The sequence below is a fragment of the Cupressus sempervirens genome, chromosome 1 (assembly GCF_028749045.1).
Source record: "Cupressus sempervirens isolate cs-2001-9-10 chromosome 1, ASM2874904v1, whole genome shotgun sequence".
NCBI lineage: Eukaryota > Viridiplantae > Streptophyta > Pinopsida > Cupressales > Cupressaceae > Cupressus > Cupressus sempervirens.
Genome location: NC_143118.1, coordinates 761,891,014 through 761,918,708, shown reverse-complemented (window position 1 = coordinate 761,918,708; position 27,695 = coordinate 761,891,014). Strand labels below are relative to the sequence as shown.

At 36.2% G+C, this 27,695-nt stretch overlaps 1 protein-coding gene across 14 annotated transcripts in view; it reads right to left on the bottom strand.

The window, feature by feature from the left end:
- LOC149580128 (transcriptional corepressor LEUNIG-like) overlaps nucleotides 1-27,695 on the bottom strand; it is a 73,895-nt gene that overhangs the window by 34,538 nt on the left and 11,662 nt on the right. For all 14 annotated transcript variants that reach the window (XM_089789577.1, XM_089789567.1, XM_089789599.1 and 11 more), the window contains 2 exons: nucleotides 534-574; nucleotides 72-356 (listed from right to left, as the gene is read on the bottom strand). In XM_089789577.1, coding sequence (XP_089645703.1) covers nucleotides 72-356; nucleotides 534-574 — 326 coding nt within the window. The remainder of the gene's footprint in view (nucleotides 1-71; nucleotides 357-533; nucleotides 575-27,695) is intronic.

Sequence of the window (27,695 nt, the reverse complement as noted above, 5' to 3'; positions counted from 1 at the left end):
ACATATATCTCATTTTGCATACAAACAGTACTACAATCCCATTGTTTGAACTATAAGTGATAAATATACACCTTTGAAACAAGGTCAGCTTGATCTTGTGAAGGTGTTCTTGCCATTGAAGACATGTGCATTTGACGTCCCATACCGTGAGATCCATCATTCTCAATCGGTAGACCATCCACACCTGTCAATCCATGTGACCTTGAAAGCTTAAACCTTAGTAAATCTGTATCCCCAAGATTATGAGCTTTTGCCTGAAGAAAGAATTCCTGCTGCTGCTGCGGAGACATGAGCTTAAGCTGTTGGTAGATATTTTGTCTTTGTTGTGACAAGCTTGAAGAGTGCTGTTCCATGTTCTGAAGTGCACCACCAACATAATTCTATTAATGATAATTAGGATCTCAATAAAAAAAATCACATGTGAACCTTTTCTGTAACTAACTTGCTGCGATATGAAAACTTAATTCAATCCATCCAAACACCTTTTCAAGTTTTCATAATACTACAAGATACATAAAAAAGACAATACTCACATTTAATGGCCACCCTTTTAATGGCATACCATTATTTGCACCTACCAGAGGAACAAATATTAAAACTCGTGTTAGATATGCACATTATTGCTTAGTTCTTATTATTTGAAAATACAAAGGTACCTTCAAGCATAAATTTATTGCATTAAAATAGTAACTCTTTTTCCTGTAAAAACTCTAAAAGGGATATCCAAGAGATCAAATTTAGTTAGAAATACAGTGTTTTTCTTTATTGGTTACATGAAAACAACGTGATGGTTTTGACGCAAAATGTATCACACACATTGCTACAAATGCTTAGAAATGGATGGAAAGCCATAGGTTGAGTTTTAAGCTTGGATACAAAACTCTGCACAAGTTCAATCTGAATGTGTGGAAAGAGTTCAAGGAGTTCAGGTTATTCATTTTGCATTTTACTTTTAGTGTATAAGTGAAAGTCTCAATCAGATTAAATCTAATAAAGAGTGGATATGCATTACTGATTTAGACTTATCTTCCATCTCGTCCTTATAAATGACGCCAGCACCTCCTTAAAGGTTTCACAATATTGGATTTTAAGAAACTCTGAATTTTTGTCTTGCTCTATAAATTTATTTGCATTTATAAAATATGGGGCTTAAGTGCATATTACCATAGTATTATACTATTAAGAATCTTCCAATTTCTAGCATACATCAAAGCTATCAGATTTCCACAATCCATCTGGATTTGATTGTTGATTGTGTAGCATTTTATTACATCAACGTTTCAGATCACACTACATGATCCATCATCAGGATGCAGGAGAGCAAAACCATATCCTGACAATGGATCGTGTAGTGTGATCTGAAACATTGATGTAAAAAAATGCTACACAATCAAATCCAGAAACTATATATCAAATTCTAGTATCCATACTACCATCCCCTGCAATGTTGCACTCACAAATAGGCTCCACTCTTTTCAATGAGTTTGCAACTGTAGGCATGTTTCTCTTTGTCAAAATTGCAAGACAAGGGTAGATACAGCAAGGATACCATGCCCAACCATACACAGATTTGGGGTAAGTTTCAAAACACGTTGAATACATCCTGTTTCAGTGCCCTAAAAAAAAGAATTATATACATTTCAAAATGTAAAAATTAAAATTAAAAAACTATGGGTTGTTCTATTCGTGCATTTCAATTGCGCTTAACTATACTGGCCAAATTCTCTACTGAAGGATAAAATTACAAAATATTTTTATAAAATGTCTTTCCTGTGCACAATTAACTAAATCCTAACAGCTTGAAAAAAGTCACATTGTCAAATGTATGAAATTAACAACCTATTAAATGTATTTTTAAATATTGACATTGTCCACATCTTAGCCTTCATTTGATTAGATAAATCATAAAAACGAGCAACCTAGAAGATGAAGCAAAAACGGTAATTAGCAAAATGCCAGGTCACAAGCAACTTTAAGACAATGTTTAAAAATTAAATTATTTACTTTTCCATTGGAGTTGGTATATATCAAACAGAAATCTTGATTAGTTTCAGTTTTAAATTTTTACATATTTTTATTTTGTTTTATTTTTTGATATTTTAATGTGTTTATATTTCTTTTAAGCTAATGAAAATATTTTCTAATAGCTTAAACAATCATATTTACATAGTCACATCAAGAGGTTTATTCCCTGCTGGTTCACTGCTAATAGCATAGCTCACCTCCGCATGGAACAATTAGTAAGCAATGTTTGAAGGTGCCTATTTGAATAAAAGAGATGATGATAAGCTATCCATTGCCAATGCATGGCCTTTTGGGAAAAGATATTGCAGCTTGTGATCATTGCATCACATCCCTAGAGAACACATCAACGTCTAACTCTCAAATTTCCTTTCTAGGCTAACTCAAAGTTACTCAATTGTTTAATTGTGAACACTCACACGTGACACTACCCCTAAATTATTTTTGTTCCTAAAGGGTATCTCCGCAACCCAAGCCCTTCGGTCACAGGATAACCAGCACTCCCCCCAAGTGTCCACAGCTTTTTCTTGCTCCATAATTGCCTCATTGTTCCATCACATTCAAGTCAACCTCTATTACACAGGTAATTTGGTAAAAATATTAAAAAAATAAAATGAATGGGCAAGATGCTCATTTATAGTTTCTATCACAAAACAATTGTTATTATTAGAAATAATCTAATAATGAAAGAATATTAGCAATATTAGAAACATTCTAGTATTTACAAGATTTACATTATTGACCATTACAATAATAATAAACAAGATATTCAAAGATAATATTCATATACCTTTTCCTTAAGGGTTAAATTGTCAACTACACCAAGGAGCCCCCTAAACTTAACAAACTTATTTGGAGGGAGGAACCTCGTGAGAATATTTGCGATCTAATGACTTAGTCCATTGTAGGAACATAACTACAAATCCACATATCCATCTTCAACCAGTCAATGAATGAAGTGATAATGAATGTCAACATGCTTGGTTTGCTTATGGAAGACTGAATTTTTAACAAGTTTGAGCACCCCCTGATTGTCACAGAAGAGCGATGAACGGCCCGCTTGAGACATATGGATGTAGGAAAGCACCCTTCAAAGCTAAATTGCCTCACAACTTATTTTAATTGTTCCCCAATATTCAACTTCCATCAAGGGAAGAGATACAACTTGTTGATTCTTACTAGTCCAAGTGATAGCACTTGTGGCCAAACTAAAGAGATACTTCAGAGTGGACTTTTTGTCATCAACAAAGCCTCCTCGGTCTAAGTCTGTGTAACCGATGAGTCTAGAGTCTTTGGTTTGTCCATAAAGGATACTGAAGTCTAAAGTGCCCTTGAAATAGTGCAAGATGTGCATTGCTGCAACCTAATGATTTGAAGTAGAATATGTAACTCGCTACAAAGTTGAGATGAGATCTAGTGATGATGAGATAGATCAAACTACCCACTAGTTGCTTGAATGTGGATTCATTCTCAACCAGAGGACCAGATTTGGCCAACAAGTTCAAACCAAACTCTATAGTTGTTGATGTAGGTTTGTAGTCATGCATTCTAAATTTGTCTAGCTGAGCAAGTGCATACTTAGACTAAGAGAGATATCATTAGAATGTTGCCAAACCTCCAAACCTATTGAGTAGTGCAGAAACCAAGGTTGGTCATGTCATAAACTAACATAAATTTTGTTTGGTTCCTTGAATCAAAGATGTTGAACTGCCAGCGATGCTCATATCATCAACATATATAACTAGAAGGATGATATCACCACCAATAGTTCTAACATACAAATTTAAGTCTAAAGGACTTTTCTAGAAACCTTGATTTTATCAATTTTCATGTACCATGCTCAAGGAGCATGTTTTCAGCAATAAATTGCTTTCACCAATTTGAGAACTTGGTGTTATTTACCAAAAACCTTGGATTCAGGAGGTTGCGACATGTAAACCTCTTCTTGTAGCTCATCATTGAGGAGGACACTCTTTATGTTCATTTGATGGACCTTCCAACCTCACTGAGCTGCCATGGCGAGGATTAACTTGATGGTGCTCATTTTTGTATTCAAAGCACAAGTCTCCTCATAATCAATTCCTTCAAGCTGAGAGAAGCCTTGGACAATGGTAAGGGCCTTGTCTAAACTACCACCATCCTTGTATTTGAATTTGTAGACCCACTTGCATCCAATGAGTTTCTTCCCTGGAAAACCCCACATGTTTTTTTAAATAGACTAGTAGGTAGCCCTTTTGCCTCCATGTATGTTCAAGGCTCATACACACCATGAATACTAGTCATAAGGGCAAAATTTAAAAAATTAGAAGGTTCGTTTTTCTTTTGAGGAGTTCTACTCTCAATGAGCTCATCATCATGAAGATCACCAATCATCTAGCCAACTATTTAGGCTGGAGAGTAGAAGTACCAACATCAGTAACAAGTGTTGCAACGATATTAGGTTTATCAAACAGAATATCAAATGAATCTTGAAGAAAATCTGGTGGTGTAGTTGCATGTCTAGATGAGCCTGCAGGAGAAGGAATTGGTGGAGATGCAGGAATAGAAACAGCTAGAGCTCTCCCATCAAGTGCACCAAATGGAAGATAGACACCCAAGTCTTCAACCTTAAAGAGGTGAATCCTCAGAATTCATAACTAGAAAGAGGGTTGAAATGGCCCTCATTTCTTGTCAAAGACCACATCAAGACTGAAGATGAGAAAATTTGTCTCATCATCGACTAGTTCGTAGGCTTTTTTATTATCATTGTAGTCGGTTAGCATGAGGTTCTAGCTCTTAGCATCCAATTTTGTGTGATCAACATCAAGGATCTAGAAAAAAAAAATAGAGTCAAAAAAATGACATGACTAATTTTGGGCTTACAACTTGACCGTGCATCTTTCAGAGTTTATTTCTTGATAGATATTGTAGGAGAGTAGTTAAGAAGATAGACAATAATGTTGATTGCTTCAACACAAAATTGCTATGGAACACTCTTACATTCAAGCATAAACCAAGTCATTCTAATGATTGTGCAGTTTCTCTACTCAACGACGACATGTTGTTGAGGGGTGTAGATGTTATTTGGCGCTTTCTACCATGTTCACAAAAATGGGAGAAGGCATTGGAATAAGATTTTGCCCCATTGTAATTTCTAATGAAGGAAACATACCCACATTTTACAACTAAAATCATCAACAAAAAGTAAAATACCTAGAACTAATAAGGAAAGTAGCCATAGGTTTATAGATATCAGCATGGACCAATTTTAATACCTTTGAAACTCTCCAGGAATCACCATTTGAAAAAAGAGTGTGATGTTACTTCGCAACCTAATATGTTCCACAAACTCCAAGGTTCTAGGTCAAAATCTTAGGCACCCCCTATGACAAAATATTCTCGAACAAGCTAAGAAAGGTAGTGCACTTTTAAGTTCCCATACTATTGATATCAAGGTGTACTAACAGAGGAGTACTGGGATGCCATAGCAAGCTATGGAGAATCATCGAAGTCGACAAGTCTGAATACACCATGATCCTCAAAACCCACGGTAACGCTAGACTTAGTCTCCCTACCAATGTCATGTGAAATGAAGGTCACTTCTAGCCAAGGAGAATGTCTCAAAATTTGACTAACTGAGAAAAGGTTGAGTTCCATTCCTAGACATAGTACACATCAAGGAAAATCAATTTTATCCCTCTAGACTGAATTTATATATTGCCCTTTCCAACAACAATGTTCTCTTCGCCTCCAAAAAGAATAGAATCTAAGAATGGCTGAAAATTTGTAAAATGATCTCAATGATGAGTGAAGTAGAGGGGGGAACCTAAATCAAAATACAAGGCAGAAGATTGTACATGATATGTAGGTCTTTTAGCCATTGAGGCATGAAAGGCAAACTCAATTTGCTTAGTGCGATCCACTACATGTGCTTTAGGTTACAAACTAAGCATTTGCAGCACTCCAACTTCATATGACCCAACTTATAGTGGTAGTTGCATTGAATATTTTCTTCTTCACGCCTTCTAATGACGAAGTAAAAGGATTTTGTGAAGAATGCTTGTTCATCAGAAGATGAACTGGTACCATTGCCCTTTTTTCTCTTTCCAGCAATATTTTTGTAAAAACATTATGGAGAGATTGAAAATGACACATTGGCATGAGTAGAAGCAATCTTAAGAGTTTCAACAAAGTGCTCATACTAAGATGAAAGAATTTTCAGGGTGGTCACTGCCATGTCTTCTTCCATTTTGTGTTTGATTGCTTCCAACTAATCTTGAATTTCATTGATTTTATTGTGATGATCTTTTAGGGACACCTGCTCATCCATCATGATCATGAAGAGCATGTTCTTTAAGAAGAATGTTCAGCTTGTATTAGAGGTTTCATCCAAACCTTTTAGATGGCTCATAGCAAAACCGTGACTAAGAGTTTGATAAGCATGATAGTATCTTTTAACTCGTCAAATTTGACCTGCACTTTGCCTTTATTTGTAAGACAATCAGTCTTGCCCAAAACAATTTTCTCAAGACATTTGTATTCAAGGAATTGAAGGACATTTCTGTTCTGTCGTCTTCGAGAGGACATTTGAATGATTTTCCTATAGGCATTGAAAAACAACCAGTTCTGAGAGGGTTTGAGCATGGAGCATAAAAATATTAAGGGTTTCTCAGCGGTTTCAGGCTACAACCAGGTGAATGAGAACGGAGTTTCGAACAACAGAGGAATGAGGTTGGATTTATTATATTCCTTCTTTTTCCATTTCTTTCACTAATTCTTTTTAAGAACTCTAGAATACGAAAACTGCGTTTTTCTCTCTATACACAACAAACCAAGAACTCGTTCCAAACACACTGAGAAAACAAATGCTTCACTATGGGAACTTTCCAATACATAATCTTGCCTCACCGTTGATCCAGGGTTTCAAGCAAAGTTCTTTGAGTGGATGCATTAGGTTTCAAACAGGGTTTGTTGTAGATTATGCAAAACTAGAGCACGGTTCAAGCGGGTTTCAGGCTAAAGGGATTCGATCAAGGTTTGAACTTTCTAGCTCAATCCCTGGTCTCCGTAAAACTCATCAGAAATTCAAGCTATAGTTAGAAGTTGGGGTCGCTTCTCTATCAAACCATATAGGTTGAGGGTCAAAGGAAACTAGAAAGCTGAGATTTCAGGTTGTGCTTGACCTCTAGCTCCTCTAGAGTCATACACAACATAATGAGGTTTAAGATAGGGTGTCCTTTATCAAAAACCTAGGACCATAATAGTTGCCCGTATGGGAACATAAACCACTGTCTGAACAACCTAAGATTGGCCCAATGGTCACTTTGTAACCCTCAATTGAGAAGGTTACAACCAAGGGTTAGTTCAAATCAATAGTCCAGCCTACTAGAGGCTCAACAAAAGGAACATCACAACGTAAACACTAAGTTCATCTTTGTGAATGAAAAACAATATTTGGGTATACTTAAACGGAGGCAGATTCAAAAGAAGAAAAAACAATTGCAGAAGAAAAAACTTATCGTGATTCTGCCTAGGACAGCTAAAACTCTTTTGGTAATTACTCCAAAGGATCAAACAACTGATGACCAAGTAGCCCAAGGGGGAACCCAAGAGACTATGGCAGAGATTCCTAAAATAAAGGTTGGGGCAAACAAAGGAATTTGCAAGGGGGGCTTCCTACAAGAATCTTAGAGCCCCTCCTCTCCTTTGCTTTGGTCATCGAAACTTTATGTAAATGACCTTATGGACATGAAAAGGGTAGAGGCCTTGGAGGAGAAGGGGCAACAAGAGAGCAAAAAGTTGTTGAGGGTCACATTAACCAATTGGGAGCTTGAAAGGGAGAACAAATGGCCGAAAAAACATGTTTTAAACCTTCAAGACGACATCGAGAGAGGTCAGCAACAAATAATCAGTCTCAAACAAGCTTCGGGTGACAAGAAAACAATAGTAGAAATCAGCTCGGAAACAACGACAAAATCAGATACAATAACAAAAATCGAAGAGGTCCAAGCAGCGCTAGCAAATATGGTGCTGAGAGAAAATGATCTAAAAGAGAAAATAAAAGAGGCCAAATCATGGGCCCAAAAAGTCAATGAATCATCAATGGAACAAAAGGAAATCATTGAAAAACAAATCAAAGAGGAAAAGGACATACAAGATAAGGCAGTGAACCTCATTATTAAATGTTTAAAAGACTATGGGGAATGTGAAAAAACAAAAATTTTGACACGACTTCCTTAGGGACAAGTTAAATGGACAAGGAAAATTCGACAAGCAAACAGGATTGGAAGAAGTATGGGAATGGGGAAAAACAAACATCAAAGTCACTTTAAGCAGCATAGAGGACAAGAATGCAATTTGAAAAACAGGGGGCTACTCAAAGACACTCAAATCTATTTAGACGAGGATTTGACCATTAACCAGCAAAAGGAAAGGAGAAAGGAATGGGAGAAAGTAAAATCAGCAAGGACTGCAGGCAAATGGGCTTGGATGAGAATTGGTCAAGCACAGATTGTTGATAAACCAGTGAATCAAAAATAGGAACTTAGGGCCCACGAGAGTATCTAAACATGGTGAATTGGAATTGTAGAGGTTACCCATGGAGAAGAGGACCAAGGTTGGCGCCCATAGGCAAAGGGAAAGATATTATTTGCCTCATAGAAACACATGAACATGAAGTGTGTAGGATTCTAGATTTTTTAGGGTACAATTATTTTCTGTGTGGAATGAAGAAACGAAGACAAGTAAAGGTCATGGAGGGATAACTATCTTGATAAAAGATACGTGAAACAAAAACATAAAAGTTGAGAAAGAGGACTAAAATAAACAATTTATATGGCTAAAGATTGAGGATGACGAGGAGATCACATGGCTGGTAGCGTGCTATTTTGCACCTAAAAGCTCTTAAATTCTACAAAAGGAGAAATCTAGACAATGAAGATCCATTTGCAGCCCTAAAGATAGATTTGTTTTCTTTTAATTCTACTAGAAACACAATCCTTATAGGAGATTTATGGTAACGTAAGGGCAACAGCTTATGCTAGGACTGTGAGTGACCAATCTATTCAGTTAGGTAATGACTTAACAAAGGACAACAACCCCTTGTGGCTAAAAGAGGATGAAGACAATATCAGTAAAAGGACCTCACAGGACGAGAAAGGCATTGTGTCTCACTTTGCAGCTGAACTATTAGGGCTATGTAGCCTACATGAGCTGGTTATTTGTAATGGTCCTGTGAAAGGCATTGTGTCTCACTTTGCAGCTGAACTATTAGGGCTATGTAGCCTACATGAGCTGGTTATTTGTAATGGCATGAAGATGTGGCCAAAATCAAAAAGAATTACTTGTAAAACATATAATGGACAAAGTGCAGTAGACTATATGATGTGTTCTCACTCATCCATCACCAAGGTAGTAGATTTCAAGATTGAACAATGTCCTGTGGAACTAAACTCAAACCATATGCCCCTCTTTATTAAATACAATGTGAGAGTTAGAAGGATGAAAAGCGATCAGGTCCAAGATGACAGCACAAAAGGACATAAAGAGGGCAAAATTCTTATAAATAATGAGAAAGAGAGTTATTTTGCACTGCCTTTGAACAGCAGATCCAATAGATACATGACAACACGAATCCCAATGTTAGCAAGGATAAGAAAGAAGACATCAGCAGCAGCTCAATGATCCCCCTAATTTAGAAAGCGTAAAAGGGTTGTAAGAGAACAAGAAAAAAGAAGAGCACCTCAAGCACTTTTCCGGCTAATCCATGGTATGATGAAAAATGCAAGGCTACAAAAAGAAACCTTAAAGAGAGAAAGGATAACAGGGCAATCATAAGAGAATACAAACAGCTGATCAAATCCAAAAAAGATGAATATGTGATTAACCAAAGGAAGGAGTTAATCATGTTAGGAAAGCATAATCCTAAGGGTTTTTGGAGAGAGCTACAAGAAGTTAGAAAACATATTGAAAACATAATCACGGATTCTCAATGGCTGGAATACGCAAAAATATTATATGAGAGACTAGAGGATGAAGTTTCACTTCCCACAATCAGCAACTCGGTTGAATTATTCTCTGATGAAGACATTAACCATCATGGTGAACCCTCTTTTGGGCAAGCTTTATGGGAGCATGTTAAGAGTATAGAATCAGCAGTTGGGCGGAAAAAGAGGAAAAAAGAGCTAAAGGGCAGGCGGGTTTTAGACCAAAACACTTCATCAATCATTGCATTACTCTAAGATATCTCATTGAGAGAGTGTGGGAGAAAGAGGGACAGGAGGTTTTTTGCTGCTTTGTTGACTTTAAAAAAGCTTTCAATACCGTCCCTAGGGATAAACTATGGAATAGAATGGAAGAATTGGAAGTTCTAATAGAGTACAAGGCTATTGTTTATAAGCTTTATGAACAGGTTAAAGCAAAAAGCAGAACCAAAGAGGGCATATCAGAGTGCTCTGGCAGCAACGTGGGGGTCAAACAAGGTTGTTCGTTGTCCCCTACCTTGTTTGGCCTCTATATTGACAAGTTGGAGGATTGGCTAAGCAAAGCTAATGGAGAAGGAATTCGACTACCTGATTATGTTATTAGGCTACTTCTTTATGCCGATGACCTTATCCTCGTTGCTAAAATGGCCCATGGGCTGGGGAACATTTCAATAATTTAGAAACTTTTTACACGAAGGTGGTGATGGAAGTCAACACCTCTAAGACTAAGATCATTGTCTTTTCCTTGATGAAAAGAAAACAACTTACCTTCATATTTAAGGGCAACACTTTAGAAATTGTGGAAGAATACAAGTATCTGGGGATTGATTTCCATTACTGTCTAGGTTGGGAGACATGCAGATAAAAAAGAATACAGGGGGGTGGGAAGGCCTCTTACCTACTTCTTCAGAACAAATGCAAGAAAGTAGAATTATGGGATTGGAAGACTAGGAAAATCCTCTTTGGACTGTTGGTGATTCTAATTGTTCTTTGCGGCAGCAACGTATGCGGGAGTAGGGTATCAAACCACAAATGGCAACAAATAGAAAGAATACAAAAACATTTCATTACCACTAACCTCAAAGTCAAGTCAACAGTTTCCTACGAGATTCTTTTGGCGGAAGTAGACATGTTCCTCGTGGAGGCCTCGACAATTATTTGACTGCTGAGCTATCTCAAAAAAGTGAGTAAAATGGATGCATATCGCTGGCCTAAAATGGTGGTTGACGAGGAGCTAGACCATCGGAAGAGGACATGGAAGAAACAAAACAACAAATGGTTTAACAAATGGAACATTGACTACCAAGAGTGCCTGGAAACCAACTTAGAAATTAAAAAATGGGTGGTAGAAAAAATCAGGTCTATCATGTAGACAAATCAGATAGGTAGAAAAAAAGCTTACTATGTTAAAAAATTTAACCCCGCATGCAAACATGGCGACAAAGAATACTTAGGAGCAGAGATCAAAGGAAAGGCAAAAATTTTAATTGCCCAATTGAGATCTGGATCACACAGTTTGAGATGTGAAACTAGCAGATGGAAGGTTGCCAAAGAAGAGAGGGAGGACAAACTTTGTAGGTTTTTCATCAAGGGAGTGGTGGAAACAGAATGGCATTATGTGAAAGATTGCACCGCATACAAGGATCTACACAGCCAGTACAAGGACACTTTACAGGTGAACAGCATAAAAGAGCTTTTTGAAGGGCCAAGACTTCACAAGGGGGCCATCTTACTTATGCATATCCACAACAAAAGGGAGCCTTGAGAAATCTCAGCAAATTGATTAATGGGTCTTCTTTTGGTCCATTAGACCATTGGTCTCGTGGACATCATTAAAAATCTTTCATTTCATTCATTTCAAGGATTGTCATAATATGTTGCTTCTAAGCATTGTAGTTTTTCTTGTTGAATTTGTAGCTCCCCTAATGCAGAATATTTGTGAGATGCCATTGCAAAATATTGAGGTCAACTGTGATTGAGCAATTGGAAACACAAATATTGAGGCAAGATAAGATTAATGTAGAAAAAGCACATTTTGAACAAGACTGAGGTAAAAAACAAACACTAATTTTTAGGCTCAACAACAAATATGTGGCATAGATCCCAAGGTAGAAATTTTGGAAGATCCAAAAAATCAGAGAAAGACCCAAAAATCCTCTAGAAAAACCTACCAAGATTCTCCAATTGAAATTTGAATCCAACAAAAAAAGGGGGTTTGGTGGAAACCCTAACCAATCGACGACAAGTGCACTAGCCTTCTTGGCAATGACTATGTTTCTATCACGAAACAATCGTCGTTAATAGAAACCTTCTAATAACGAAAGAATAATAACTATATTAGTAACATTCAAATATTTACAAGAATTACAATATTGATTATAATATTGTTTATTAAAATAATTATTACAACAAGATAATCAAAAATATTATTCTTATATCCTCGACAACTTTCACGAGTTGTTGCCATGGTGTATATGCTTTGACGAACTTCCCACAAAGTCACAATATGATGTTGGTTGTGTTGTGAGGTTCTCACACCATCGCCCCAAATATTTTGGGGACCCCCCCTTTTTTTAATCGCCTCAGCAAATTTTTGGATTGTCCAACAATTTTGATTTTTTTGAGAATTTTGAGTCTTAGATACCTTCAAGCCAGATGGGAAGAGGGCTAGTCTTATTTTCACCTGGTTTCGCTTGATTTTCCAAAGCAACCAATTCCATCCTTAGGCCGAACAAAATTCAAGAGGCAATGCTTGGCAAGATAAAATTGTAAATTTGTACTTAGACATTTTCTTCTGAAAACTTGGATATAACTGTGTAAACTTGAATAATTTTCAAAAGGAAAATTTTGTTAGATTTGAGTTTTGGGAAAATCTTAAATTTTTATTTGGTGAAAAAAATTAGTTTTGGTGATGATGAAATCAAATTGCAAAATCGATTTCGAGCTCTAGGGAAATGATTTATTTGTGTTAAAATGCTAAAATTGCTTAGCAAAATCAATTTCAATTGAATTGCAAAAGATTGGCTTTAAATGGATTAATTTTGCCTTGAAAACTCTTTAAGTCTTTAATGAAATTAGTAATTTAATATTGAAAAATGGCTCTTGGTTAGCCAAAATCTGATTTTAATGACATTAATTGCTAAATCATCATTAAATGGAAATATTTAGCATCTCCAAGGCATTATTTAATTTCTTTTTGCAATTTTGGTCTAATTGGTAATTTAAAAAAGTAAATTTCATCATGGCAAAGTTAATTTCGTACTAGGTATTTAATTGGGGGCCAGTTTTGTGTGCTAATTAATATTTTTCTTGCTCCCAGGGTCCCAGTCGGCCAGCTAAGGAGAGTATAGGAATTGGGTATAAGAGGAAACTCTTTCCCCTTTTCTCCTCAGTCCTCACTCCTCCTCTTTGGTGCTTAGGCAATTTTTGGCTAAGGACAGATTTCTTCTTCCTTGGACAATTTTTGCAAGGGCAGATTAGTATTTTCCTTGGATGATTTTTTTGCAAGAACAGATCTGCACTCTTCTTGCTTGGCGAATTTTGTGGGAGCCGAATTTTGTGGAAGGCGAACTTTGTAGGAGCAGAATTTTGTGGGAGCTGAAATTTGTGGAAGATAAAATTCTAATTTTCAAGAGGGGATGCAATTTTCTCCTAGAGCTAAGGCCTCAAGATTTGCAAGGGGTTTGGAATTCTCATAGTCTGATCCTAAATTCCAAAAAGAAGATCCGGCTATTGGTAAATGTAATTTCAAATCATTTACAGTTGAAAGGGGTCCTTAAGCTGATTTCCTTCTTTCGTTCTTGTCTAGATATTGTCTCCCTAGGTTCTTCTTGCATTCATTGTCCACCACTTTACCATCCTATAATAGGGCGACGAGATGGAGGATGGTAGTGCAAGCAAGAACCCTAATGGAACAAACACTATGAAAAACAAAGAAGATATGATGCCCAAAACAACTTTCTAATCGAAAATGAGGTGAATGGTCAATACTAATATGCTACAAATAAAGGAAGGACAATCCCCTTTGGCAAAGAAGATATACAGTAGGCGATTGCACATCATAGCCCAGGTGTCGATACTTCCATTACAACCATGATGAGTGACATCGAAGCAGCACTTGATTTTGAAGATATCAGAGAAGAGGACATCAATGAAGCAAGACTCGGATTGAGATTGGATGAGCTAGGAAAGGTTGCCATCAAGAAGAAATATTTGAACACCCTTTCCTCCCTAAATGCTTTCATTGGATTTGCAAAGGAATATGAGAAAGATCATGAGAAGACACTACAAGCAGCAAACAGCATGGTAAAATCAGTTGAACTCAAGATGAAGCACACACCTTGTCCTCCCATGGAAGAAGTCAACGAAAGGCTAGCTAAGTTCATTGCCTTCACTAAAAGAATGAACGAAAAAGGGAGATTTGTATTAGAAGATCATTTAATGTAAGCCCAAGTGGCAATTTCTCTTTCTTCTAGAATAGGACAAGTGTCTATTTTTGATTGGCCGCCATTTTGGTGCCTTCTCATTGGTTGCTACTTTTACACTTTTTTCATTGCTTCATTGACGAGATGGCATCTTCTCATTGGCCAATGGGGTGGCAACCCTAATTAGGATTTCTAGGATTTAATCTGGATCGTCGGTTTTGTTTTTGATCTCTACCGTTGATTGTAATTTTGGCATCTATAAAAGGCCATTTGCTCTCATTTGTAAGGGTCAGAGAAAATTGTTGCATAAGATAATGCCAAAATCACTTTCTCATTGTTGTGACTTGCATGGTGATTAAGAGGCCTTTGGTATCATTGCATGGTGATTAAGAGGCCTTTGGTATCATTGCATGGTTTCTACTTCCAAATAGTTAGAGTAACATTTGTGAGGGAGTTATGTTGGAGGATTGTTGCCAAAATACTATCAAAATTGTTCTCTATTCATTGTTGTGACTTGCATGGTGGATATACATGATCATTGTGGTGCATTGCATGGTTCTTCTCATCTCTCAAATTAAAGTAGGATTTCATTTCATGTTGTTAGAGTAGAAGTAGATGGCTAATTGTATGGTGATGTTAGTGAACGTTTAATAGGGATCAATACTAAACCTCTAGCATCCTAGCCGCTTGTTGGGAAGCCTTGTGTAGCAAACTAGTTTATTTTTCCTTTGAATCATTGCATCTGTGAAGGTGGGGCCATTGGTTAGCTTTCATTAGATTCGATCACCATCCATTTGCTAACCTTTCCATTCATAGGAGTAGGAGTATAATAGTGAGTAGTTAAAGGAGTAGGAGTAGAATAGCAAGTAGTTGGGTAGTCGAATTTCACTCTAAGAAAGTTAAGAAGGTAGGAGTCATTAGAACCATTTTCGCCTCCTCGCGCAATCAACATTATTTGGCGCTACATCCTCTACCATCACTGTCAGCATCAACATCACCTGGCATACAAAATCATCACCATCTCACCAAAAACCCAAGTAATCCTCGAATGAATAGCATAAGGCCGCCTACGTGATTACCAACAAATCACATCAATAAAACTGAGCGAGTATCCACAAGTGTAAGGAACATTGGAGTTATTCTCATCCCCCATGAGCAATAACTTTTCAAGAGGGGAATTGTATGTTTGATACTCCGTATCAAATATTCAATTACTAATATGTTATGTAAGTGATACAAAACTCGCATCAACAAGTTGTTCCAGCACAATTCCATTACCCACTATAACATCACAATGCTTTCACAACAAGAATATACCTTATTCTTGCCCTCCTAACATTCTAAACATAAAACTGATAGAAGAAATTAAAGTATTGACTACAAATACAAAACTAATTTTTTAATGAACTGATTAGTATGATATTACTATCTTGAATTCAAACTAATTAATACTTTTTTAAGTCTTTGATATTTACATTTTTATTTCAAATGTTCGCATTACAATTTAAATTATTATTCAATGCTCAATTTTAACATTTAAAACTTTACCAAAATCAAAACATTTAACGCTAACCATGTTAAAATTAGAAACTTCAAATTGAAAAAATAAAAACAACCAAAATCTAAATTTTAGATTTTTCACCAGCTTTCAAACTTATAAATTTGTAATAGTCTATAAATATTGAAAAAATTAGAAGTTTAAACTATACATTAAACTTATAAACAATAACATTCTATGGTCATCAATAATGGATTGATGTCATTTTTAAACTTCAAAATTTATAAACTAGAACTCTTAAAAGTACAAATTTAAAAAATACTGAAATACGAAATTCAATTTCTCTTGTAAACCCGAAATGACTAAGCTATTTGCATGTAGATTTTGCAAGAAAAATACCTGAGGGCAAATCATTAACAAGGACACCAAATTAGACATCAAGTATTCTACTGCCCAATTCGATTTGTTCCATTTATAGCTGGTGAATTTATTAAACTGTCTATTGTCACCGTGATATTTCACTCTTATTATTTGTTTTCAACTTTCTTCACTTGCACTGTTCAATTCTCATGCTCCAATCTGCCATTTTTCTAACCCCAATCTGTTTTTTTGACAAACAATACTGTTTTTTTACTACTAGTCATTTAGACGATTCTAGGTTTTGCCATTTTGTTGCTTAAGTCACTTTTTCGCTCTCAAACTGGGTTGGTTGTTTGTTTATTTCTTTAGGGGAAGCACCTATGTCAACAAAAGGATAATCCCAAGCTCCATAGTTCCCGGACTCTCCAAGACTCTTCATGTCCTGCCACAAGTCACGAGTCAAGTGACCCTGGCCGAGTCCTAGGGGCCCAAGACACTCAAGAAACTTTGCCTAGGCAAGACTCCCCATAAACCCTTATTTTTGCCGAGTCCTGCTGAGTTTTTGTCAAGTCCCAAGTCGAGACAGCCTTGCCAAGTCCAAGTCTGGGATCTATTATCCTAACAGAAGCTAAGATTGATCAATTTTCATTAGACAAGGTTGTTTCTTTATGTCTTGATATGTTTTATGACATAGACATCATCAGAGAATCCTTTTCTTTCAAATATTAGTTTTACAACATTTATCATGTCATTGCATTTTACTAACTGAGAGTATTTAGCTGCTAGGCTATTTTATGTGGGAATGACCTCCCACCGGATTCCTCATCTCTTACACTGGAAAATGACTTTCTGAGAAATGAATAAATATAAATGGTGTATTTTTTTCCAGCTATTTCATTTGACCCCACAAAACTGTAGGGCGATTTAAATGTCAGATTTAAAAATTTATTGAAACCTGCCGACTCCCCAGCTTATAATAAAATGACACCTCACAGCTCACACATGGAGAAATGTGGCAATCTTTCTTGCAATATTGAAGGAGGCAGGGGTAATTAAGCGTCTTGTCTTTCCTGACAGATTGAGTTGTGTCACGGCTCACACAGATATTGCCAGAAAAGTATAGGCCTTTCACATTATCGCGCTGTCCAACCTGACAACAACCGTAATAAATACATCCACCATCAAAATTGCTTTTAAATTCTTTGAATGGATATGCCTTATAAAGTTTTGAAATCTTCAGTTTGGTGTATCAAGAACAGATCCCATTGTTTTCAACAGAAGAGATGTTTCTTTTGACAATGCTATTTTAGGTTTTGTTTCCATTTAAATTTAGTAGACTATCCCGAATTTCTGAATTCAATCTTTAATCATTTGACAATCATATTTTCAGTTTTATTTTAAGAAGTGTTAAACTGATATAAGAAGCTATCCTGTAATTTTCAAGCATTTACGAGGGGGTATGTCAGATTTAAAATTTGAATTAAATTGTTAGCATTGACAAAAATTCATTCAGGAGAAAGGGTTGTAAAAGTTTGATCCAATTAAGTAATTGAACAAATTTAAGTAAAATTGCATGATAGTAATATGCATTTAATTAACTGTAATTTCCATAATTATTATAATTTTAAAAATACTTAAGAAATTATTATATTTATTAATTTATATTTAAAACATTATATGTAAGTTTAATATTGAAAAAAAAAATAAAAAATTAAGTAATATATGTAAAATTAACTATTTCAATTATAACAAACTTACAAAAATATATTTCATTTAATTAATTACTGTGATACATAATTATGTTTAAAAAAATAGTAGGACGTATATTAATTAACTAATAGATGAATGAGGAAGATTAGTAGTCTTCCATGATGAAAAACAGAAAGAATTGGCCAGCATATTCGCTTATTTGCAATCAGTAATCATATTTAATTTAAAATAAACATTTATCAAAAATATAATCAAATATAGAAGAAAAGAGGAAGAATTTGCCAACTTAATGCACTTATTTGCTATCAATCATGATATTTAATTCAATATAAATTTATTAATGTTATATTTTTTCAGGTTTTTATTGAAATTATAATGTAAGTTCGAACATAATAGTAATTTAGCATAATACACAAGTAAAAAGTTTGTTGAAATAATATTAAATCATTTTTAAATATTAATTGTTCTATATAAAAATTAAATAATATCTTGATTCAATTCTTTATCATAATACTAAATTTAATCTTAGTAAAAATCTAAACCTAATTTGAACTTTAACTCTAATCATAACACTATTCCCAACTTTAATTCATTACAAATGTCTAAACCTAATAAAAAAGACATATCACCATTAAGATCAAATCTATTCAGTCTAGCCTATAAATGAGATAAATGTATGTTGAGGATTCCGAGAGTTATGTATGATCTAGATAGTTGCAATTTATGTTTATTATGACATGTTGAAATTATGATAACCATTTTTTTAAAATTGTACTTTTCAAAATAATATTTAATGTATATATGTAACTATTGGCATAACTATTGCACCTCCTTTTGGTGCAAATGCTAGTCTAGTTATTCAGAACATTGCGTTTCCAATATTTGTTGTTTTGGCACTCCATGCTGTTTTTTTACCACTTTAGTCATTTAGGTGCTTTCATGTTTTGGCATTTGATTGCTTTAGTCACCTTTTGGCTCCCGAACTGTTTTGTTTGTCTTTCTCTTGGGTAGATGGCTATGCCCACAAAAAGATGACGCTAACAAGATGTTAGAAGACTTAGCCATGGAAAATGTCGTAGACTGATGTCTTCATACATTCTATGACATATACATCTTTAATAGATTCCTTTTGTTTCAGATATTTGTTTTACAAAATTTATCATGTCATTGCATTTTATTAATTAAGAATATTCTAGTTACTGACTTATAATCACTTGAGGCATTTAAAATTATGTGTAGATATTTGATATTCTTATCCCATTATACATGAACAGCAATCCCGTTGGTTTATGTGTGAATTGCAGGATCCAAATCACAGATTGAATAGGCATAAGTGTGTGCATAGTAACATAAGATGTTAACTGAGTTGACCTGACATTGAAACATATCCAGTAACAAAGGACTTTTGTCACAGAAAAAACTTTTGAAATAGATTCCATGCAGAAGAGCTTAATTTCAAAGAAAATGAAATATGGTTAAGTTCACGTGATCTGACATGATTAGCTATCATTGAGGTGTGTTGGTAAACAGATTGCTCTTTCCTTTTACTCTTTGGATGCCCAATATTTGTGAACAACAACTGACTACAACAGTTGGAAAGTTGTACTAAGTGACTATCTTTCCTCTGAATTGTTAGGTACAGCTCCCTTTTGTATTCGTAATTTGCAATGAATTATGTTTGTTTCTAGCTCTAAAATGGGGTATGTTCTTAACCCGAGAACAAGAAAGGTGAACCAAGTTAGGCCTAAATAGGAACTAACTTAGGCGAGGATTTGAATTTTAGGATTAGTCAAATTTGTCGATTCACACATCTTATAAACCCGCAAAGTTTAACAATTCAGCAATGAATACTATCTACAACTAAACTGATATCAGCAAGCATCTAGCTCTAGGAATGGAAAAGACTAACTTAAAAAGGAAAGCACGGAAAAGAATCTCTCTTGAACTTCCAATAACAATACTTATTATCTTTGGTTCGCTATTTCAAAACAAGGGAATAAAACTCTATTTATTCCTTGATTCAATCCAGACCCAAAAAAGAAACATAAAAATAATATCAAAACAAATGGAACAGAAAATAATTGATACAAAATACCCTCCGTTTGTCTCTGCAACATCAAGTATTTCACACCAAAAATTAGCTAACCTTCTATTAATCTTTCAATTAGATACATATAGGATTCTGAGATGACCGTTACAAAATGGAACTCAAATCAGTTCATCTCCTCAAAATTGACAAATGGCAAGGAGCCAATTGTCCGTTACAATCATTACATCAAAATGTGAAAGGGTGGGATAAGAATCACTTCGCCTTTTTTCCTTTTTCTGACTTCGCCTTATAGGATTTGGTGGCGACAATGATTGGAATCAACTCCTCATATCTATGAACATGAACATTAGTGTATCTCAAGAGCCACTTGGAATGCTCTCTAGCTAAATCTTTGATGGCATTCAACCGCTCCTGTATTTCCTCCATAGCCACGTGTATACACCCGCCAAGTTTTTGGAGCTCGGACATTGTTCCGTTAATCAGAAGATATCTCCGTTAAGCTATCTAGATAATTGGAGAAGTTCTTTTGCATGACCACTACTCTAATTATCCCTTTTCCTTGCCCACTAGCCTGGGAATCTGTATGTAGACCTCTTAATAATTCGTAGTCTTTGTCTTGATCCTTTTTAACCTTAGCTTCTGTTTCTTTCAATCCTTCCTTTGCTGCCAGGATCATTTCAGATTTGAATTGCATGCTCTGTAGCCATTCAAATAAAGGCTCATCTCCCCTAGGCAAAATCTTTACCTCCACAGCTTCCTTAACTTTTATGTGAATAATCATCTTCAGTAAGGAAATGCAATCTTCACTCTTGACTTTCTCTGCTGCTAGGGTAGCTCGATTGGCTGAGATATTATCCTTATCTGTTTTGAGCCTCAATACTGCATTGTCGATTTGCTCTATGATTGCGAATTTGCGAGTCCCTCAGACTTGAGTTTTCCGCTCCACTCTACCAATCTATCCAAAGTGCTTGTCTTCTTCTAACTGGGAGATGAGAGCTTGAACGTCAGTAGCAGTAGGATCACTGTTGATTGACATTCCTGAGATGCTTGCAAATGGGGTAACTAATTGCTTGATAAAGCAATTAAGTTCATGTATCTCCGCCTTCATTCTGACTTTAGCTAGCTTAAGGCTTTCGAGTTGTCCGTCTATCACATCATTTGTTGACTTCCATAGGCCCACCTTAGTGTCATGTCTAACTTCTCTAATATCCACAGAATGCAAGGTGAAATCATCCGCAAACATCTCTTTGATCCTCCCTTCTTTAGTAGGCTTGGCGATCTCCATAGTCAAATGCCCTATGTCAGGATCTTGTCCAAGAATTGACAAGGTCTTCTGCTTCTTGACTTTACTCAATGCTGATCCAGAGCGGATAGCTAGAGATAAAGTCTCTTTATTGGGAACTCCCTCTTCTTTCCTCTTCCTTTTTCTATCCAAGGTGTCCTCTAGTCATGATTCTGTGCCAATCACCTTGGATGCAGTTCCGAGTTTGTCTATACTAAACATCTTCCTTTTGACCGAGGTTGGCGATCTCCATAGTCATATGCCCTATGTCAGGATCTTGTCCAAGAATTAACAGAGTCTTCTGCTTCCTGACTTTACTCAATGCTGATCCAGAGTGGATAGCCACAAATAAAGTCTCTTTATTGGGAACTCCCTCTTCTTTCCTCTTCCTTTTTCTGTCCAAGGTGTCCTCTAGTCATGATTCTGTGCCAATCACCTTGGATGCAGTTCCGAGTTTGTCTATACTAAACATCTTCCTTTCGACTGAGGTCAATGTCTTCACAGCTGAATAGAAAGGATTATTCAAGACCTGTAAAATGAGCTTTGAAGATTCGGGACCTTTCTCTGCTTCTATAGTCTTCTTCGCGGCTTCATCAGACTCAGTAGAGTTTCTTCTACCTTCTTCTCCTCGGCATCTGCATTTGTTCCAATTACTGGTAGAGAACCGTCTTGGGAAGAGCTAGAGCTAGACCCATTTTCTAGTCCCCTTGTAGATTCAAGCCATCATTATATCTAGCTCTTCCCCGGTGTCTTCGTAAGGCTTTGAGCTTATTGGAATGCTTCTGAGCTTGGTCAGGTAAGTGTTGCTATACATATTCTAGCCATCATCCTCCACCCCTTCTACATCAATGCTAACTTTGTACATCTTCACCAAATCGACTGTTAGTCTGGCGAAGGCTCAGTCACGACTCTCGAACTCATCTTTGCAGCCAGCCCAGTAATCTTCAATGGTGGTGATATGTTTTATTACACTTCCTATTTGCAGAACATCCCTGGCATACCGATTTGGGTCTAACATGGGCCTCAAGACTTAGTACATATCCAACTTATACTTCATCTCAAATACCTTCAACATGTTCTTGACATCAGAGCGAGTGTCGCAGCTGAAAGCCCCCACCTTCATGGGGAATTTGTACCCTTTCTTCTTCAAGCTCCCGCTCAATACGTTCACTTGAATGGCTTGCTGCACAATCTCGATCAGCACGAGCATGTCACTAGGATACCTTGGTAGCTTCAAGGGGAATCCATCGAAAGCTGCAAGACGCAAATAACAGAAAGATGAGAATTGAATGAAATAACTCCCAAATTGGCTGATGGTAGCCATGGCTTCAGGACTGAATTTCCTTTCTGGACATCCCTATAGCTCCCTGCAAATCCTCATAGTAAATGCATCATTTACTTTCACATACTCTGCATAACTATTCTGTAACTGTAAGCATGGATAAAACTCATAAGATTTCACATCATCAGAAAAATTTTCTATTCTTGGGAGGCCTGGCCATAGTTGCAACAAAGCCAACATATAAATGAGGAAAGAGGGCATATAGAACGTATTATAAAATTTCGCTGCACGGAGAGCATTGGACAGAATTTTGCTTACCTCTTGAGCTCAATCAATGTATTAAGTGTTAGAGCAAATGACTTATACTAAAAAGAAATACTACCAACAAAAGTAAAAGCTTCTACCTCACCTTTCAACCTATGTAGGAGAACCAAGATATCAATAATCTTCGGTTTGAGGTTGGTCCCAAACAAGGTTTTAGGAACGTTACTCTTAGCACTCTGTGGTTTTTGAAACCATGTCTACGTAATTTCTTTCCTCCACATCATCTTCTTTGCGGAGAACTCAGAGACGGCTCCCCCAAAGGTCAAGTTTGAGAATTCTTCCCGTTCTGGCACACAGAGGCAATTGACCACAGTTTGCCTGTCAATTGAAATCAACACTATGTCATCAGGTAGCACAATCTGCCTTGTCTTGGGGTTGTAATGATGTATGCATTCGTAGATTAGCTCCAGGGCCTGAACTACAATCGGAAAACCAGCGGCTTTGACCAACCTGCATCCTGGGAGTTTCTCAATGATGGGGTAAATCCGCTCAGACTTTACCCTATTTTGAAAATCCTCCATGTTGTAGAAGCGAAGAGAACTGTGTGAAATTTTGCAATTGGGATTTGATCCCAATCAATCCATTAAAACCCGTGAACCTGGTTGCCATGATTTTGAGACAAGATTTGAATTGAGAAAGTGAAAGCAATGGCTAATGCAATAATCACTGGCTTTTCAAAACGGTATGCACGTTAACAGAATAACAATTCAAAGAAAGAGCAGAAGCTCATTCAACTATTTATGTTTCTATATATGGGAGCCTCAATTCATCCGTTGATCCTCGGAATTCATGCCACATGAATGAATTTAAGGAGATACCCGTTGAATAGTAAGTGCGAGAGTTTAACGAACATATAGAGGTCTTTTCACTATTCCGTTGAGCTCAAAGGTAACTTTCTATATCTTTGTTACTTACTTTCCCGTTTCCCTTTAAGTTTCAAAAAGTTACCATTAGGGTACTCCGTGGGAGGTTGTCTGCCAATTGAGATCCCGACTATCATTTCTTTTTCATAATGGTTCGATTCACTTTAGTATCATTCTGACATGCTCTAAATACAACTTGCAAATCAAACTCGACCATAACTTGATTTTTCTTTGAAATTCGGGAAACTATCCTCATGGGTTGAAAACCCGTCGACGAGAAGACAGTTTCTGTTTCTCTGCTAATGTTTCCTTTTTCAGTCAGATTTTGGACGATCCCCCCTCTTGAAGTTGGAAATGTTTAAATGTGGTGCAAAGACCTTTCCGAGGACCAATTAACATCTCTTTTTAGTCCAAACTGCCTTTTCGAGAAAACTTTAGTCCAAACTACCTTTTCGAGAAAACTAACTTCATGGGTTGAAAACCCGCCAAGGAGAAGTCAGTCTTTAGTTTTCCGTCGAGAACAATTATGTGGGCTAAAATGAATCTAAACCATTTTCTGGAGTAATAATCATAATAGATGAAACATTGATTGCCTGCATGATGTCTTGTTATTTGCATATTTTTAATACGCGTGCATCATCTAGTGCCCTTCACGGGAAATCGTCCTCATGGGTAAGAAACCCGCCGAAGAGAAGACGATTTCCAAATTTCCGCCAACATTAGTTTTTTAAACAGTGATAAGCTGTAAACGAATATAGCATGTAATCGATCTTTGAATGAGTAAAATGAATCTCCATCGGACTAGGCACTAACCTACCCGCAAGATCACTCAACAAAATGAAAAACCCACCCCGCTAGGAATGAGGGGAGGGAGAAAAGGGAAAGTCCGATAGAGATTCACCTAACCTAAAAGGACTTAGACTTAGACTTAAACAAAAACGAAGACTTCGCTCTTTTCCTTTAACACGAGTACTCACTTTTGCTAATCGGTTTGAGGACAAAACATGGGGCAACAAGGTGATGCACAATATTGAAAAGAAAAATTAAATCTTTGTATAAATCAAGTGTCATAAATGTCCAAAAAATTTAAGTGGATTAAAAAGAGCAATAATTATATTTTTAAAAACTAGAAGGAAAGCTTGTAAAATTGGCAACCATGAATGAGAAAAGTGATAAAATGGAATGATTATCAAAGGTTTTCAGAATGGAAAACTGGAAAATGAAATAATAGAGCATAATTTTAGGTTATGACACAGAACAAATTAAAGAGTTTTGGAGAGGACTCTAATAAATAGGCAATGTGTGGGAGAAAAGGCGACTCAAAGTTATATATCAGAGAATAGGACCTAACCATGTTTTACTAGATAATTGTTGAAATGAGGTTAAAATCCTTTAACAGAAGGAGCTCTATTTGTAGTAGTGTAACAGAAGCAACATAAGGGAGTTTGCCAAGATACCATCCCAGTTAATGTTGGAGACCTAACATCCTATGGTTCATTGAGGTGAAATATTATATATAGATAAACGGGTTATACGACATTTGTTGTAATTAAAGTGGGAAGAGAGAATAACGAACAGTAACATAAAAGTTGCATACTCAATCTAGATTGCAAGAGAATTGAAACCAAGCCTTATGTGACTGTTTTCTCTTCTAGAGCTTTAAAAAAGCTGCATACACAATGTAGACGAGTTTGGATTGTCAGAGAACTAAGATTAAGCTTTCTGCAACAGTTTTTTAAATAGATGTTTTCAAAACCTCTACACGTTGGGAAACTGTGAGGAAGTGGGAAACTCGCTGAAGCCCCCTGCATACGGGGAATTTAGCTTAGATCAAAGCTACATACTGTGAATTTAACTTAAAATCCTTTTAAGAATCTGAAAAGCCTCCATTGTCCAATGAAACAAGGGGAGAAAAAAGAGTGCAAGGAGAAGCAGAAAATCCATGCCAACAATCCTATTTTTTGTTATTTAGATATGAGGATTAGCTGAAAATGAAGGTATACAATGTTAAAAAAAACCCTGTATAAGCAAGGTAAGAAAAGACATATTGCAGCCCTCTTCATTGTGTTGTTGTTTATTTATTTTGTCTGTTTGACTGGTTGTGAATCGGAAGAGGTAAACCTATTAGGCACGATGTGCTGTGCCGAAGATTAATTTTATGTGAAAAATTAGTGGGCTGGTCGGCTGGCTACACACTGCAATATGTTCCACTGCAAATATGTCAGGCCTAATGGGACACTCAGTGCAGATCAGTTGAAGGTGGAAACAGAAAGCATATAACCATTGGATGCCATTGTATGTAATTTATCTGATACTAACTTTGTTGACATTCATGGACTTAATATTGCACAATTGTTTGGGAAAAACATTGGTCTATGGTGGAGATGTACAGATTCAAAGAGTTAGGGTTGATAGTTTGAAAGGAAAATATGATGACTAGAAAATAGTACAAGTTGAAAATGTTGCTCAATATGGTCAAAGGTTAAAGATAAGTGCTTGTTGCAATCAGAAGTGTTGGTGTAAATAAGTATTTACTTATTACACTTTACTTAAGTTTACTCAGGTCAATGCATTATTTTATTATTTATTAGTTTGACACATAAGAGTTTGCGTACTCTTATGAGTTGTCATGTTGACAACACTGAAGTAAGCAACTCTAATTCAGCACATGGTGTGTACAACATTGGATTTTGCATAATTAACAAAATTGTCATATAGACAACACAGTTATTCGTACTCCTATTTTAGCACATGGTGTCTACAACATAATTTTGCATGCTACACCTTTGTAGGCTTATCCTCTCATCATCGCACTTACTCCTGTATTTAATGGAGGATAACCCACACCTAGTGGACATGCGCTTAGTTGTATGACTTATCATGTTGCTGATTCCTAGGCATTCTAGAAGCATTCCAAAGGCCTTTATATACAGGCACCTCTAGTGTACTATTGTATCATATCAATCATATCAATTATATTGAATTGAATTGAATATCGTCATTTTGATCGTACTCTTTTGGTCTACTGTTGTGCTTGTGCTTGAGTTCCTTGATCCTGGGTGATTTTGCCCTAAGGCAAATTCTTACATGGTATCAGAGCTATACCAAATACTTACAAGAAGTACTAGTGGAACCATAGAAGATGATGAAGTGGTAAGTAAAATGCTGAGAACTTTGCTGCCTTCTTATGCCTAGGAGTTTCTGCAATTCATGAGTTGACGACTTTTGATAAAGTAACCATTGATGTACTAATCGGAAGGTGAAGTGGTAAACAAAATGCTGAGAACTTTGCTGCCTTCTTATGCCACTTAGAGTTTCTGCAATTTATGAGTTAAGGACTTTTCATAAAGTATCCATTGATGGGCTAATCGGAAAGCTTACTGCATTTGAGATGAACAATTAGCTCTGTGAAGCAAACACAAAGAAGTTGGTAATTACAGAGAGGTTGACTCGTTTTAAAGAGAAAAAAGACAAGATGAATTTGAAGCTCTGCTCACAAGGAAATAACCTAGAGGCATCGGTAAGTATTAAAGGATAGTTTCCTTTGAAATGTTTCTCATGTAATAAGATTTGTCACATTGCTGCTATATGTCCTAATGCTGGTCGGAAGGATAAGAAAGAAATATTTAAGGACAACGGAAAGAAGTAATGCTATGTTGCAGTAGATTTAGGAGTGACTAATGAAGAATCACAAGATAATGCTAATGAGGAAGTAGTGTTTGTTGTTGTGAAGAAGACACCGCAGAAGGTGAGAAGGCACTAGACTCATATCTAGATCACAATTGTGATTGGGTCATTGACAGTGGATGCTAGCATCACATGATCAGTGAAAGAAGCACATTCATAAAGCTTGAAGAGTTTGATGGTGGTGTAGTCGGATTTGGTAACAACGCTCCATGTTTGGTAAAATGTAAATATT